The 13,381-nt window shown below is 36.9% G+C and overlaps 2 protein-coding genes across 2 annotated transcripts; both read right to left on the reverse strand.

Moving 5' to 3' along the window:
* Nucleotides 1-4,406: 4,406 nt before the first annotated feature.
* On the reverse strand, nt 4,407-6,118 carry LOC115415346 (leucine-rich alpha-2-glycoprotein-like). The gene has a single exon (XM_030128879.1). It carries the CDS (start codon nt 5,542-5,544, stop codon nt 4,477-4,479), a length of 1,068 nt encoding a protein of 355 aa, XP_029984739.1. The 5' UTR covers nt 5,545-6,118; the 3' UTR covers nt 4,407-4,476.
* A 1,100-nt stretch (nt 6,119-7,218) lies between these two features.
* LOC115415347 (leucine-rich alpha-2-glycoprotein-like) lies at nt 7,219-9,391 on the reverse strand. Its single transcript, XM_030128880.1, has one exon. The coding sequence runs from the start codon at nt 8,624-8,626 to the stop codon at nt 7,634-7,636; it is 993 nt and encodes a 330-aa protein (XP_029984740.1). The 5' UTR covers nt 8,627-9,391; the 3' UTR covers nt 7,219-7,633.
* Between the last annotated feature and the right edge of the window lie 3,990 nt (nt 9,392-13,381).

Below are 13,381 nucleotides of genomic sequence, written 5' to 3' on the forward strand. Positions count from 1 at the left end.
AAAAAAAAAAAAAAAAAAAAAAAATCCACTATAAGAAAAAAAAGAGAACAGCACAAAAAAAATCCACTATAAGAAAAAAAAGAGAACAGCCCCCAAAAATATCCACCATAAGAAAAAAGAGAACAGCCCAAAAAAATATCCACTAAAGGAAAAAAAAACAGCCCCAAAAAATATCCACTATAAGAAAAAAAGAGAACAGCCCAAAAAAATATCCACTATAAGAAAAAAAGAGAACAGCCCAAAAAAAAAAAAAAAAAAAAAAAATCCACTATAAGAAAAAAAGAGAACAGCCCCCCAAAATATCCACCATAAGAAAAAAGAGAACAGCCCAAAAAAATATCCACTAAAGGAAAAAAAAAACAGCCCCAAAAAATATCCACTATAAGAAAAAAAGAGAACAGCCCAAAAAATATCCACTATGAGAAAAAAAAGTCCAAAAAAATCCACTGTAAGAAAAAAAGAGAACAGCCCAAAAAATTATCCACTGTGAGAAAAAAGAGAATAGCCCAAAAAAAAAAAATCCACTATAAGAAAAAAGAGAACAGCCCCAAAAAATATCCACTATAGGAAAAAAGAGAACAGCCCCCAAAAATATCCACTATAAGAAAAAAAGACGAGAACAGTCCCCCCCCCCCCCCCCCCCCAAAATCCAGTATAAGAAAAAAAAAAAACAGTCCAAAAAAAAATCCACTATAAGAAAAAAAGAAAACAGTCCAAAAAAATCCAGTATAAGAAAAAAAAAAAAAAAGAACAGCCCAAAAAATTATCCACTATAAGGAAAAAAAAAACATCATCCACCTTTTCAGTTAAAGGGGTGCTGTTTACCCAAAAGATCTCTTGCTTTAAAATTAAGGCCACCACAAAAAATAAAAGCATAGGCTGGAAAATTTTTAAAGCCTTCAGCTAATGTGGCTGATGCTAAGGGTAAACAGTACCGCCTTAACTGAAAAGGTGGATGATGTTTTTATTTTCTTATGGTGGATAATTTTTTGGGCTGTTCTCTTATTTTTCTTATTGTAGATAATTTTTTGAGCCGTTCTCTTACTTTTCTTACAGTGGATACATTTTTGGGCTGTTTTCTTCTTTTATTGTGGATATTTTTTGGGTTTTTCTCTTTTTTTGTCTTATAGTGGATCATTTTTGAACTGTTCTCTTTCTTTTTCTTATAGTGAATAACATTTTGGGCTGTTCTTTTTTTTTCTTATAGTGGATAATTTTTTGGGCTGTTCTTTTTTTTCTTATAGTGGATAATTTTTTGGGCTGTTCTTTTTTTTCTTATGGTGGATAATTTTTTGAGCTGTTCTCTTACTTTTCTTATAGTAGATACATTTTTGGGCTGTTCTCTTTTTTATAGTGGATATTTTGGGGGGGTTTCTGTTTTTTTGTCTTATAGTGGATAATTTTTTAACCTTTTTTTTTTTCTTACAGAGGATAATTTTTTGGGCTGTTCTCTTTTTTTCTTATAGTGGATAATTTTTTGAGCTGTTCTTTTTTTTTCTTACAGTGAATAATTTTTTGCGCTGTTCTTTTTTTTCTTACAGTGAATAATTTTTTGGGCTGTTCTTTTTTTCTTATAGTGGATAATATTTTGGGCTGTTCTTTTTTTATAGTGGATATTTTTGGGGTTTTTCTCTTTTTTTGTCTTATAGTGGATCATTTTATAACTGTTCTCTTTTTTTCTTATAGTGAATAATATTTACCTCCGCCAAGGAGGTTATGTTTTTGCCAGGGTTTGTTTGTTTGTTTGTTTGTCTGTCTGTCTGTTTGTTTGTCTGTCCGTTAGTGTGCAACATAACTCAAAAAGTTATGGACAGATTTGGATGAAATTTTCAGGGTTTGTTGGAAATGGGATGAGGAAGAAATGATAAAATTTTGGTGGTGATCGGGGGTGGGGGGGCCCACGAGGGGGGGCCACTGATCGTTAGTGTGCAACATAACTCAAAAAGTTATGGACAGATTTGGATGAAATTTTCAGGGTTTGTTGGAAATGGGATAAGGAAGAAATGATTACATTTTGGTGGTGATCGGGGGTGGGGGGGCCCACGGGGGGGGCCACTGATCAGCCTTGGTGGAGGTCTGCGCTCTCCGAGTGCTTCTAGTTTGGGCTGTTCTCTTCTTTTTTTTTTCTAATAGTGGATAATTTTTTGAGCTGTTGCACCTCTGGGCCACTGTAGTTTGCAAAGTTACTTCCTCAACCTCTAACCCCCAGGATACAATTCAGAAAGGTGGAATAAAAGACATGCATCAAGTTTTCCTCAGTTCTTTGGGGAGCAGTTACTAACAAGGTTTAATTTTCATAAGTAACAGGCTCCAGAGGAGGCAGCGTTTCATATTTTATAAGAGTAATAAATTACAATCCAGTGCACTCAGTGTGATCAAGGTTTGAGGATGGAAGGGAGGGGAGAGGGGGGATATGGGCATGCATAAAAAAAAAAAAACATAAACACATTCACACACACTCGCATATGGTATGAAAGAGAGACCTAAAGAAAAAAAGAGAGAGAGATATTTAAGCACATCCAGAAGAGGTCAGCTGGAAGGCTCAGCCGTTGCGCTGCCCACACACTCCTACATGCTCAGCATCATTAAAAACAAAAGGGCACGACTAAAACAATGCTGCAATCTATGATGCAACCAACAACAACTGAGGAGGATCTGTCAGAGTGAGGATTTACCTTAAGATTCTTAAATCAGATCAAAGAAGGAAGAACGGACATTTTCATTTTCTTGCATTTTTTAACACAACATTAACCATTATTTATTTATTCATTTTTATTTTCCCTTCTTTTTTTTTTTTTTTTTTGGCTACTCAGTGTATTCAGCTATATGATTAAAAACTTGCACACACTTGGATATGGTACACTGCTTTTAGATACGGTACAAAGCACTTAATGAGCCACATTAGTATAAATAAGGAATATTTTCACAGCAGTTTTTAGTCGTCTTAATATCTTTGACTGAATCTTCTGAGTCAAGTGCTTTTTAATTGAGATACACTGTCTGTTCAGCTCAATGCTCTGAATTTGTTTTAGCATCTTACGCCACCCAGTGGGCTGGACCACTTCCAAACAATAAAGGGTTCTGAAGATATTATGAGAAATAAACAAACATGGCATGATATGACATGAATGATCACTTCATGAAAAGTTTCAGAAACAAATACCATAACACAGGGGTGTCAAACTCACTTTACTTCAGGGGCCACATTCAGCTAAATTTGATCTGAAGTGGGCCGAACCAGTAAAATAATAACATAATAATATATACAGGGTGGGGAAGCAAAATTTACAATATTTTGAGGCAGGAATTGAAAGACAGTGTTTGACCAATTAGTTTATTGAAAGTCATGAGAATTTATTTGCCACGAGAAAATTGACATAATAGAAAATGTTTTTATTCTATGTGTCCTCCTTCTTTCTCAATAACTGCCTTCACACGCTTCCTGAAACTTGCGCAAGTGTTCCTCAAATATTGGGGTGACAACTTCTCCCATTCTTCTTTAATAGTATCTTCCAGACTTTCTCGTAATAGTTTTGCTCATAGTCATTCTCTTCTTTCCATTATAAACAGTCTTTATGGACACTCCAACTATTTTTGAAATCTCCTTTGGTGTGACGAGTGCATTCAGCAAATCACACACTCTTTGACGTTTGCTTTCCTGATTACTCATATGGGCAAAAGTTTCTGAAAAGGTATGGATAATAGTGTTAGGTATGATTATGACATCAATATATGTTTGGTTTCAAAAGAATTGACGTAGTGCCTGCTGAGAAAAAACAACTAAATGTTCATTGTAAATTTTGCTTCCCCACCCTGTAAATAATGTCAACTCCAAAAACTTCTCTCGGTTTTAGAGTGAAAAAAGTCAAATCAAACAATGAAAATGCTTACATCTACAAACTATGCTATCAAACAATGTGAATAACATGAACAAACTGAAAAAATAAGTGTAATTTTAACAATATTCTGCCTCACAATATCATTTACACATGTTCATTATAACTTACAGATCATTACAAATACACAAAACATTTAATATCAGGCAGAATATTGTTAAAATTGTACTTACTTTTCTTAAAACATTTCAGGTTGTTCACATTTCTTGTGAAATTATACTTGGTTTTAGTGTAAATACATGAAAATATTTACATTTACAAAGAGAAAATTTAAAGTTGTGAGTATTTATAGGTTATTATGACATCGAATTTGTCTGAATGTGGAACCTGAACTAAAAAGATTGTTAATATCTTATCTTATCTTATCTTATCTTATCTTTCCTAATTTTTTCATTTCACATATTCATCCCAGGGACCCTTTGGCAGGCCAGATTTGGCCCCCGGGCCGCATGTTTGACACGTGCCATAACAGAACTGCTGGATAAAAAAAAGGAGAATTGTGAGGTTTATTTTCAGTATTTTAATAAGCAGGAATTGGCAGTATCACAAAATGAAGAAGCAAGAAGCAAAAACATTTTCATTACTCATTTGTGATTATATCTAGTTTTTTTTTCGGACTGAGCTCATTATCAGTTAAAGACACAACTTGTCGATTTTTAAGAATTTCAGGCGCCGAACATGTCACCTCCTCCAGAAAGATGACATTGTGATGATGGACTGTGAGCCACTTCCACAAATACTCCAACTTCTCATCACACACCCAGGGGTTCGATGATAGGATGACCCGGAAAGAGGATTTTCTGTCATCTAACAAACCTGCGGGGAGGTGTTGCAGCTGATTCTGATTAAGCAGCAGGAGTTCAAGGTGTTGGAGTCCCTGGAGGAGGTTTTCCGGCAGTTCCTGGATCTGGTTTTGCTGCAGAAACAGCTGGGATAGTTGGAGGTTGTGGGTGAAGGTTGTGGCTTTCAGTTGTGTTAATTTGTTACCGGCGAGGTTTAGCGTCTCCAGGTGGTGCAGGTGGTTCAGAGAATCTAGGTTCAGCAGGTCTTGCAGGTTATTATCACTCAGGTCGAGGTTCCTCATGTGCGGTAACCTCTGAAGAAGATCTGCCGGGATACTTGTCAAACGGTTTCCGGACAAGTCTAGCCAGGTCAGACTACTGTTGTGAGGAAACCACTCAGAGTCTACTTTTTCAATCAGATTATTCTTCAGTACTAGACTTTGGAGAGAGGTACGGTGGAATACATTTGGAGGCAGATGAACCAGACGATTACCTGTGAGATCCAGAGTGTTCAGGTGAGGAACGTCCTTCAGGAGATCGGAAGGAAGGTTGTCCAAGGAGGTGTGGTAGAGCTGGAGGTTGGTTAAAAGGGGTACAGCGCTCAAATGACTGGCTGTGATAGCGCTGAGGTTGCTGGATTGGATGGACAGTCGGGTGGTGTTGCGAGGTAAACCTACAGGGAGAACTGTGAGGGAGCTTCGGCTGCACTCCACCTCTGCACCCGAAGGCGCAAAGGAACAGGAGCACAGATCTGGGCAAGAGTGGGCGCTTCGTTTTTGGTAACTTCCCTCAGCCAGTGCATTCAAAGTCAGGAGCAAGAATAAGTTCATTTTTAAAACACTGCGAAGACAAAACATATCACCCATATACGTGATCAAAAGTTTACATAATCTACTGCGTTGTGGTTGGAAATGTAAAATCCTACCTTAAAGTCCCAACAGACATCGTTCTCTTTTTGATTACGGTCTTACTTTTATACACAGACAAATATATTTGTGCTCAGCAATGAGTCAGGAGCAGATGTTGCAAGAGGCAAACACAACCAAGCAAACAAACCAGCTGTTCCTTTTAGAGGTTAATCTATGACCACACATTGATCAATATTACCCTTTCTGACCTCGATAGAAATACTCTAAACCACAAGACATCAAATTTAAACTTTTTATGAAGAAGATGTTAATAGTGATTTTAATGCTTAACGCTGACCATAAGTTTTCTGTTCTTGGCTCCTCACAACTGCTACTTTGTAAGACACCTGTGTCCTTCAAAACATAAATGTTTCTTTCAGTCAGCTTCTCAATTCTGCATATTGTAAGCTACTTTATCTCTAAAGATAGCACAAGGTACAGTTTGAACTTTAAGCCTATAGCAGAGCATGAGGTCTCTCAGTTCTGGAATTCAACAAAGAGTAACTTTTCAGACTTCCCAGAATGACTCCAAGGTCTTACATTCACAGTAAAATTGCCAGTGTTTATATAACACTTAAAGAGTTACTTTTAACACTACCTCAGTGAACATATGGTCCCTATCTACAAAGTTTAAAATTTACACAGAACATAGAGTTACATTTCCAGAGTCAACTTTACTCTAGTAAGACTTAATATTTTACACTACACTACACTAATTAGTGTCAATCAAGTTTTACACTATGTGAGAAGTAACACCCATAGTGTTATTCACATTCAACACTGAAGAGTTAAGTGTTAAGAAATAACTTTTCCAGTGCTAAACCTACTTAATGCTACATGTTGATAAATAAATTACTCCAAAGAGTGTTGATTTTTAACTGCCTCCTACCAGTGTTACATATGATGTACTATAGTCCCAGTGTCTGCAGGGGCCAAAAAAAGTTACAATTATTTCTGTACCCAATTTTCTCTAAGTAAAAATGAAATTTTGCAATTAAAAGTAAACATAAAATGACGTGTAATATGAAAGCCGCCGACCCGATATCATGTTTTCCGTTTGAAATTCGGTATTTGAAAACATGTACCCAACATTGACGATGACGACGTAACTATATTCTTGCGCACAGATTCTGCTTGGGTGAAATAACAAAAGCAATAGTTTATCTACACAAACTTACAAACGCAATTTTTCGATGCGAGGAAGATGGCGATGCCAGAGTCCAACTTCTCACTCAGTTTGAGCATGGAGGTTGGTGGGCGGGGCTTTTCATAGTCGTTATTCTTTAACACTGAAAGGTATCTTGCTCTTATCGGTGTTGAATTAACTTTGAGAGAGTCAATTTACTTTAGCACTGAATATATGACACTGACGGTGTAAAACCTTTGTAAACTCCAATTATTTTCACCGACACCGGAAGTTATCTTGTTACATTTTGCTCTGTCCATTGTTGGAATAACTCCGAAAGAATTAAAATACTTTGACACTGCATTTTTTACACTGGCAAATTTACTGTGTTCTGCCCTGTGTCCATCTGACATTCTTTCTTCTGCTTAGCGACAGTATCATACGTCATATTTTATGTTAACCAATCCCATGTAAGCTTAGCACAGCCTCTGTAAGTTAGACTGATTTTCTGTATTAGGTAGAACTGACTCTTGAGAGAGCGCGAAGCTTCGTCTGTCAGTTTTCTCATTTGTACGCAAATAAACGGATCGCCTGATTGAAGCAAATCCATTCTCCATGAAGTCTTTGTCATTTTCCAACCATCACAAAGACTTCTACTGAATTTTTGAGATCCTGACTCAGCTACAAATTAGGAAAAAGTAATTGAAATATTCTTAAAATTGTAGGAAAGCCAAATAAAATTTTTTGATGAAGGTAAACTGTGTCACATTATACAATAATACATGAGATATTGTGGTACTAAAAATATGCACTGGCTTATAAATCACATTCTGAGGATGCTTGTTTTGACAATTTCTATAACTGTGGCTTGGATTGCTCTTGCAATATCTGCCAAAATAATCATGTTTTTTAAAGTAAGGATTAAAGGTTTAGTTCATTTTCTGTCAGTGACATGACTGAGCGTCCTGCCAGAGACGGAGGTGTGGCACATGTGATGGTCTCTGGAAGAAAAGCCTTGTTCTTGTTCTTCTGAAGCCACCTCCAGAGATACTCTATCTTTCCATCACACATCCAGGGGTTAGCAGTTAGGTCCAGCCCCTCCTCATCCAGAGAGACTAGCTGATCCAGCAAACCTGGAGGGATGTGCTTCAGCTGGTTGTCATCCAGACTCAGGTGCCGGAGTTGGGTGAGCTCCTGGAAAAGGTTTTGGGGAAGTTTTTGAAGCTTATTACGAGAAAGGAACAGGTTGGTGAGGTTGTGGGTGTTCTGGAATATCGACATGTCCAAGGTGTTCAGCTTGTTATCCTGTAGGTTCAGCCTTTCAAGTTTGGTCAAGGGGTCCAGAGACTTTGCAGAGATCTTCTCCAGACGATTGTTAGCAAGGTCCAGGTTCTCCAGGAGCGGCAGTTTTTGAAGCAGACCTGCTGGGATTTTTGTTAAAAGGTTTCCTGATAAGTCCAACCAGGTCACGCTGCTGTTATCTGAAAGCCAGTCTGCTTCGGCTTTGTCTAACAGGTTGTTCTTCAGTACCAAACTGTGGAGCGGTGCATGGCTGAAAACATCTGCAGGCAGGTGACTCAGTTTATTGTCTGTGAGATCCAAGGTATTGAGGTGAGAAACGCCCCTGAGAAGGTGAGAGGAAAGACTCTGGAGGCGGTTGCTGAACAGGTGGAGCCCCTGCAGCAGAGGCGTATCGTTTAAATGGCGCTCGGTGATGGTGGTGATGTTGGTGAACTGGATGGTCAATAGCGTTGTGTTCCTCGGAAGACCCTCAGATGGGTACTCTGTCAGCGGGACGTCATTACAGACCACCTCAGCTCTTCTGGAGTAGCATTTGCAAAGCGCCGGACAGGACAAAGTGCCATGGCAGAAACATGCCAAGCAAAGGACAGCGAGGGTAAACCAGGCATTCATTACTACGAGACAAGACGTAAAAGACACAGAAGGTTAAATATGAGGAGAAAATTAGGAAACATTGCAAACATTCCAAGTGTTTTGAGCATAAATACAACAGGTACAGATGACAAATCATTTCCAGTACATGCACAAGATGTTCAGTACAATGACTCACAACATAAAACTTACTGTTGTCGGGCAGCTTTGAGTATCAGCCAGACGTAATTTGCAAGCGAGCACTGTTGAATCTGATGCACAGTCATTTGGGGAACAGAAACCCCCAATCTAATCATTACTTATTGAGCAAACAAGGACCCGTCACTACACAGTCATTCGTCAAGGACAGGCCGTTGCAACAGACTGTTTGACTTTAACCTGCAGGAAAAGTACAAGACTGGTTAACTTTAGATTTTTCTTTTTTTTCTGTCACGAAAGCAGAATTTTCGACAAGAAATATCACAAAGTCTGAGCTTCAACGTTTGCATGTCAAATTCATGAATTTTGAAGCAGTTGATTACATTTGCATATTTTATTTCAGCTCTAAGAATATTTTAAACATGGGAAGTAAGGAGGAAGGAGGAGGTGGAGAAGTGCACGGTAAAAGCGCTGGGTCATCAAGTTCAGGATAAAGTATGTGATTTACAGTATTCCCAGAGAATTAAATTCATCATGGGAAAAATGAAATAGTGCATTTCAGAGTGTTTGCTCAGCAGAACCGAGTTGTTATGCATTTATTCAGAAACAATTTGAAACTTTGTGGTTTTGACAGATATTTGTCAAAGTAGTAAGAGCAGAAAGTATTCAGAATGGGCTTGATGAAGAATGTTTTTTGTTTGAAATAACTTAACTTTAACATTTGCAATGCATTTTACTGTACTGTACTGAGAGGATTTTTTTTATTATTATATTTAAGAATAACATATATAATATTGATGAATTCTAAGATGTTATACCATATTTTGCATATGTGGTGTCTGCAGGATTATAAATTCTTTATAAAGCTATTATAAAGTCCAGCTTTTATGGTGGTATCTCCAGCTGGTTCAAGGTTAAAACACTGGTTAAAGGGAGAATTACAGCAAGGGCGTACTCTCCAAGACATTTTTCAGTTGTCCACTGTTCTGCAGGCGAACAGGATTTGATCTGACCTTTCCCATATGTTGAACTCTTCGTGCTAATGAACCCTCTAAGGAGCCACAGGTCCCCTTGTGTAATGTTGACCGCTCCACACGTTCATTCTTCCCTCTGTCAGTTAAACTTATTAATGGGCAGCTCTGACAGAACAGCAGGAAGACGCTAAATGGATATTCAGTCTAAGGTCAGAAGTAAAAAAAAACAAACAAACAAAAAAACTATCTGCATCTGTTTTAGAAACTGCTGCAAACGTCCTAGAACAGGGGTGTCAAACATGTGGCCCAGGGGCCAAATTTGGCCCCCCAAAGGGTCCAGTCTGGCCCATGGGATGAATTTATGAAATGCAAAAATTGCTCTGTTATTAACAATCATTTTAGTTCAGGTTCCACATACAGACCAATTCAATCTCAAGTGGGTCAGATCAGTAAAATAAGATAAGATAATTTAAGATAAAATAATTTAAGATAATTTAAGATAAGATAAGATAAGATAATTTAAGATAAGATAAGATAAAATAATTTAAGATAAGATAATTTAAGATAATTTAAGATAAGATAAGATAATATAAGATAATTAAAGATAAGATAATTTAAGATAATTTAATTTAGGATAATTTAAGATAAGATGATTTAAGACAAGATAATTTAAGATAAGATAATATAATTTAAGATAAGATAATTTAAGATAAGATACTTTAAGATAATTTAAGATGAGATAAGATAATTTAAGATAAGATTAGAAATTTAAGATAATTTAATTTAGGATAATTTAAGATAAGATAATATAAGATAATTTAAGATAATTTAAGATAAGAAAAGATATGATAAGACTATCATATTACCTCTAAATACTGACAATTCAAATTTTTCTTTTTGTAAATGTAAACATTTTTATGAAATTTTACTGTATTTATACTAAAACAAAATAACTGAATAACTTGAACAAATATGAATCCACTGTGTTCTGTAAGTTGTAGTTTACATGTATAAATGATAAACTGAGGCAGAATATGGTTAAAATTACACTTGTTTTTCTTAAAGTTCAGATTGCTCATGTTATTCACAGGATAGTTTGTAAATGTAACCATTTTCATCATGTAATGTTACTTTTTTCACTCTAAAACACACAGGAAAGTTTGGAGTTGACATTATTTCTATATTATTATGTTATTATTTTACTTGGTCCGGCCCACTTCAGATCAGATATGGCTGAATGTGGCCCCTGAACTAAAATGACTTAGACAGCCCTGTCCTAGAACAACATTAGGTTTGTTGGTTTAGTAAAGTTATAATGATCACATATATGCATTTCTCAGTGTCTGTATTAAGATACAATCTGGATATGTGGGAAGTATGTACAGAAGTAAAAACAGAAATGGTTGTATTTAGTGTAGCATTCCTTTCAAATTAACCCATAAAGACCCAGCGCTACTTCTGTGTCAGTTCCCAAATGAATTTTTCTCTATATTTAACTTTACTTAAGTGATTTATGACCATTTATTGCAATATTACCCTGTTTATTTTGCATTTTTTCAGTGAAAATCAGGTGTTTTTGATACTTAATTCACTGATCATGTAGGTCAGGGGTGTCTAAACCTGGTCCTCGTGAGCCACTATCCTGCATGTTTCCAACTCACCTGATTCAAGTGATAAGTTTTTTATCAAACTCTGCAGAAGCCTGATAATGACCGTCAGGTGTGCTGGAAGAGGGAAACATCTAAAACATGCAGGATAGGAGCTCTCAAGGACCAGGATTGGACACCCCTGTTTTAGATGTTTCCCTTTTAAAGCACACCTGACGGTCATTATCAGGCTTTTTCACAGCTTGATGATAGACTTATCATTTGAATCAGGTGTGTTGGAAGAGGAATATATCTAAAATATGCAGGATAGTAGCTCTCGAGGACCAGGATTGGACACCCCTGACATAGGCGTTCATAAAAGCTCAGAGTAAATTCAACGGTTTTTATATCAAAATAGAGAAAACTGAAGAAAAAGGGACTTCTTTCAGCAAAATCTTTATTAACTGAACACAAACCAAGTGTTGTCATTTGTCACACTCCATGAGTTTTACTGGTGAGTCAATGCTGTAGAAGATGACGGTGTTTCCACATTCACTCTGAACCTCTGAACGTCCAAATGGGTCATATCTGATGACCATGAAAAGATGACAACTGCATTTTACACCAATTATTCACATGTATTGATAAGATTGGTGGGTCAAGAGGTATTAACACTAAACTACATACACTTATTTCTGTCAGTGATTTTAGAAGTATCATGGAGAATGCAGTGAAGGACGAATGTCACTGTTTTTCTTGATGCCATTATGGTTGAATAGTTGTTATTGTGTTTTATTGTTCATTGTGTATCATGTAAGTGTGTTCTGTTGTTTGGACTTTGTATGGCTGTTACTTTGGCCAGAGATTCCTATTCTCAGTGGGACTTCCTGGTTAACCCTTTCATGCATGAATTATGAGAACCTTGGTCAATATTTTTTTCTTGAGTGTTTTTATTCCTCTTCATGCATGAAAAAAACAATGCAAATGATTTTTTTTATGAACCTATTTTTCACGGAGTCACAAAAATGTCCACTCAGCTGGACACCATGCATTTAATTTTTGAAGCAAAGAAACATGTATTTAAAAGTCATTACTCTAATATTAGTTATTACTCATTTCATGGAGATAATATCCTCCTGAGACCCAGGAATTTGACAGTTTTAGCTTTTTTACATGAAAAAATTGTCTTGATTGGAAACTGCATAATGCAACAGTTTTTTCAGATACATTTTAAAAATCATTTTTATTTATTTATTGATTTTTTAATGGAATGTCCTTTGTAATGCACAGCATTTTTTAAGTAAAACTGTCAAACTTTTGTCCCCTACAGAGGACAAAATGCATTGCTAGGTCTCAGGAGGCTACGCCAAAAAAAAAAAAAAAAAAACTTTTGTTTCAGAAAACTGTTAATTACAGTCTAATAACAATTAGCAAATGATTTCCACTAAAACATGTTACTGCAGATCAGGTTTATCATGAGCAGCAAAGTTACAATAATTGTATGAACTGCAGTGTTTGGGAGGATGCATAAGTGTCCTCTGTGTTGGCTGATATGGAAGTAAAACAACCAAACTGTCATGCCTGCCGCCAGACGTTAGTCTGGTTTTGTTTGTCTTGTGTGTTTGTCATTTCCTGTTTTATTTTGTTAAGTTCTCCTCTTGTGTCATGTCTGGTGTCTTTGCTTCCTCTCCCTAATCTGTGTCACCTGTGTGATTACCTGTCCCCGACCTGATTTGTTCCACCTGTGTCTCATTGTCTTCCCTCCCTTTTGTGTATTTAAGCCCTGTGTTTTCCCCTGTTCGTCTTTTCCCTGTGAGATACTTACCAGCGTTTTTGGATCCTGTCTGTCTCTCTGTCTGTCTGTGTATGACCCGGTTTGCCATCTCTGTTCTTCGCCTGTTGCCTTATCCCTGTCTGTGCTTCTGCCTCCAACTGACTCAACGTGTGTTCGACCTTATCGCCTGTTTTACAGTACGTGAGCTAGCCTGATCCTTATGTCCTGTTGCCTTTCCGTCTGCCTGCCCGTGTACGACCTGGTTCTGCCACTGACCTCCCTCTGCTTTTCCCTAGTCAGATTC

This window comes from Sphaeramia orbicularis, chromosome 24, assembly GCF_902148855.1.
Source record: "Sphaeramia orbicularis chromosome 24, fSphaOr1.1, whole genome shotgun sequence".
NCBI lineage: Eukaryota > Metazoa > Chordata > Actinopteri > Kurtiformes > Apogonidae > Sphaeramia > Sphaeramia orbicularis.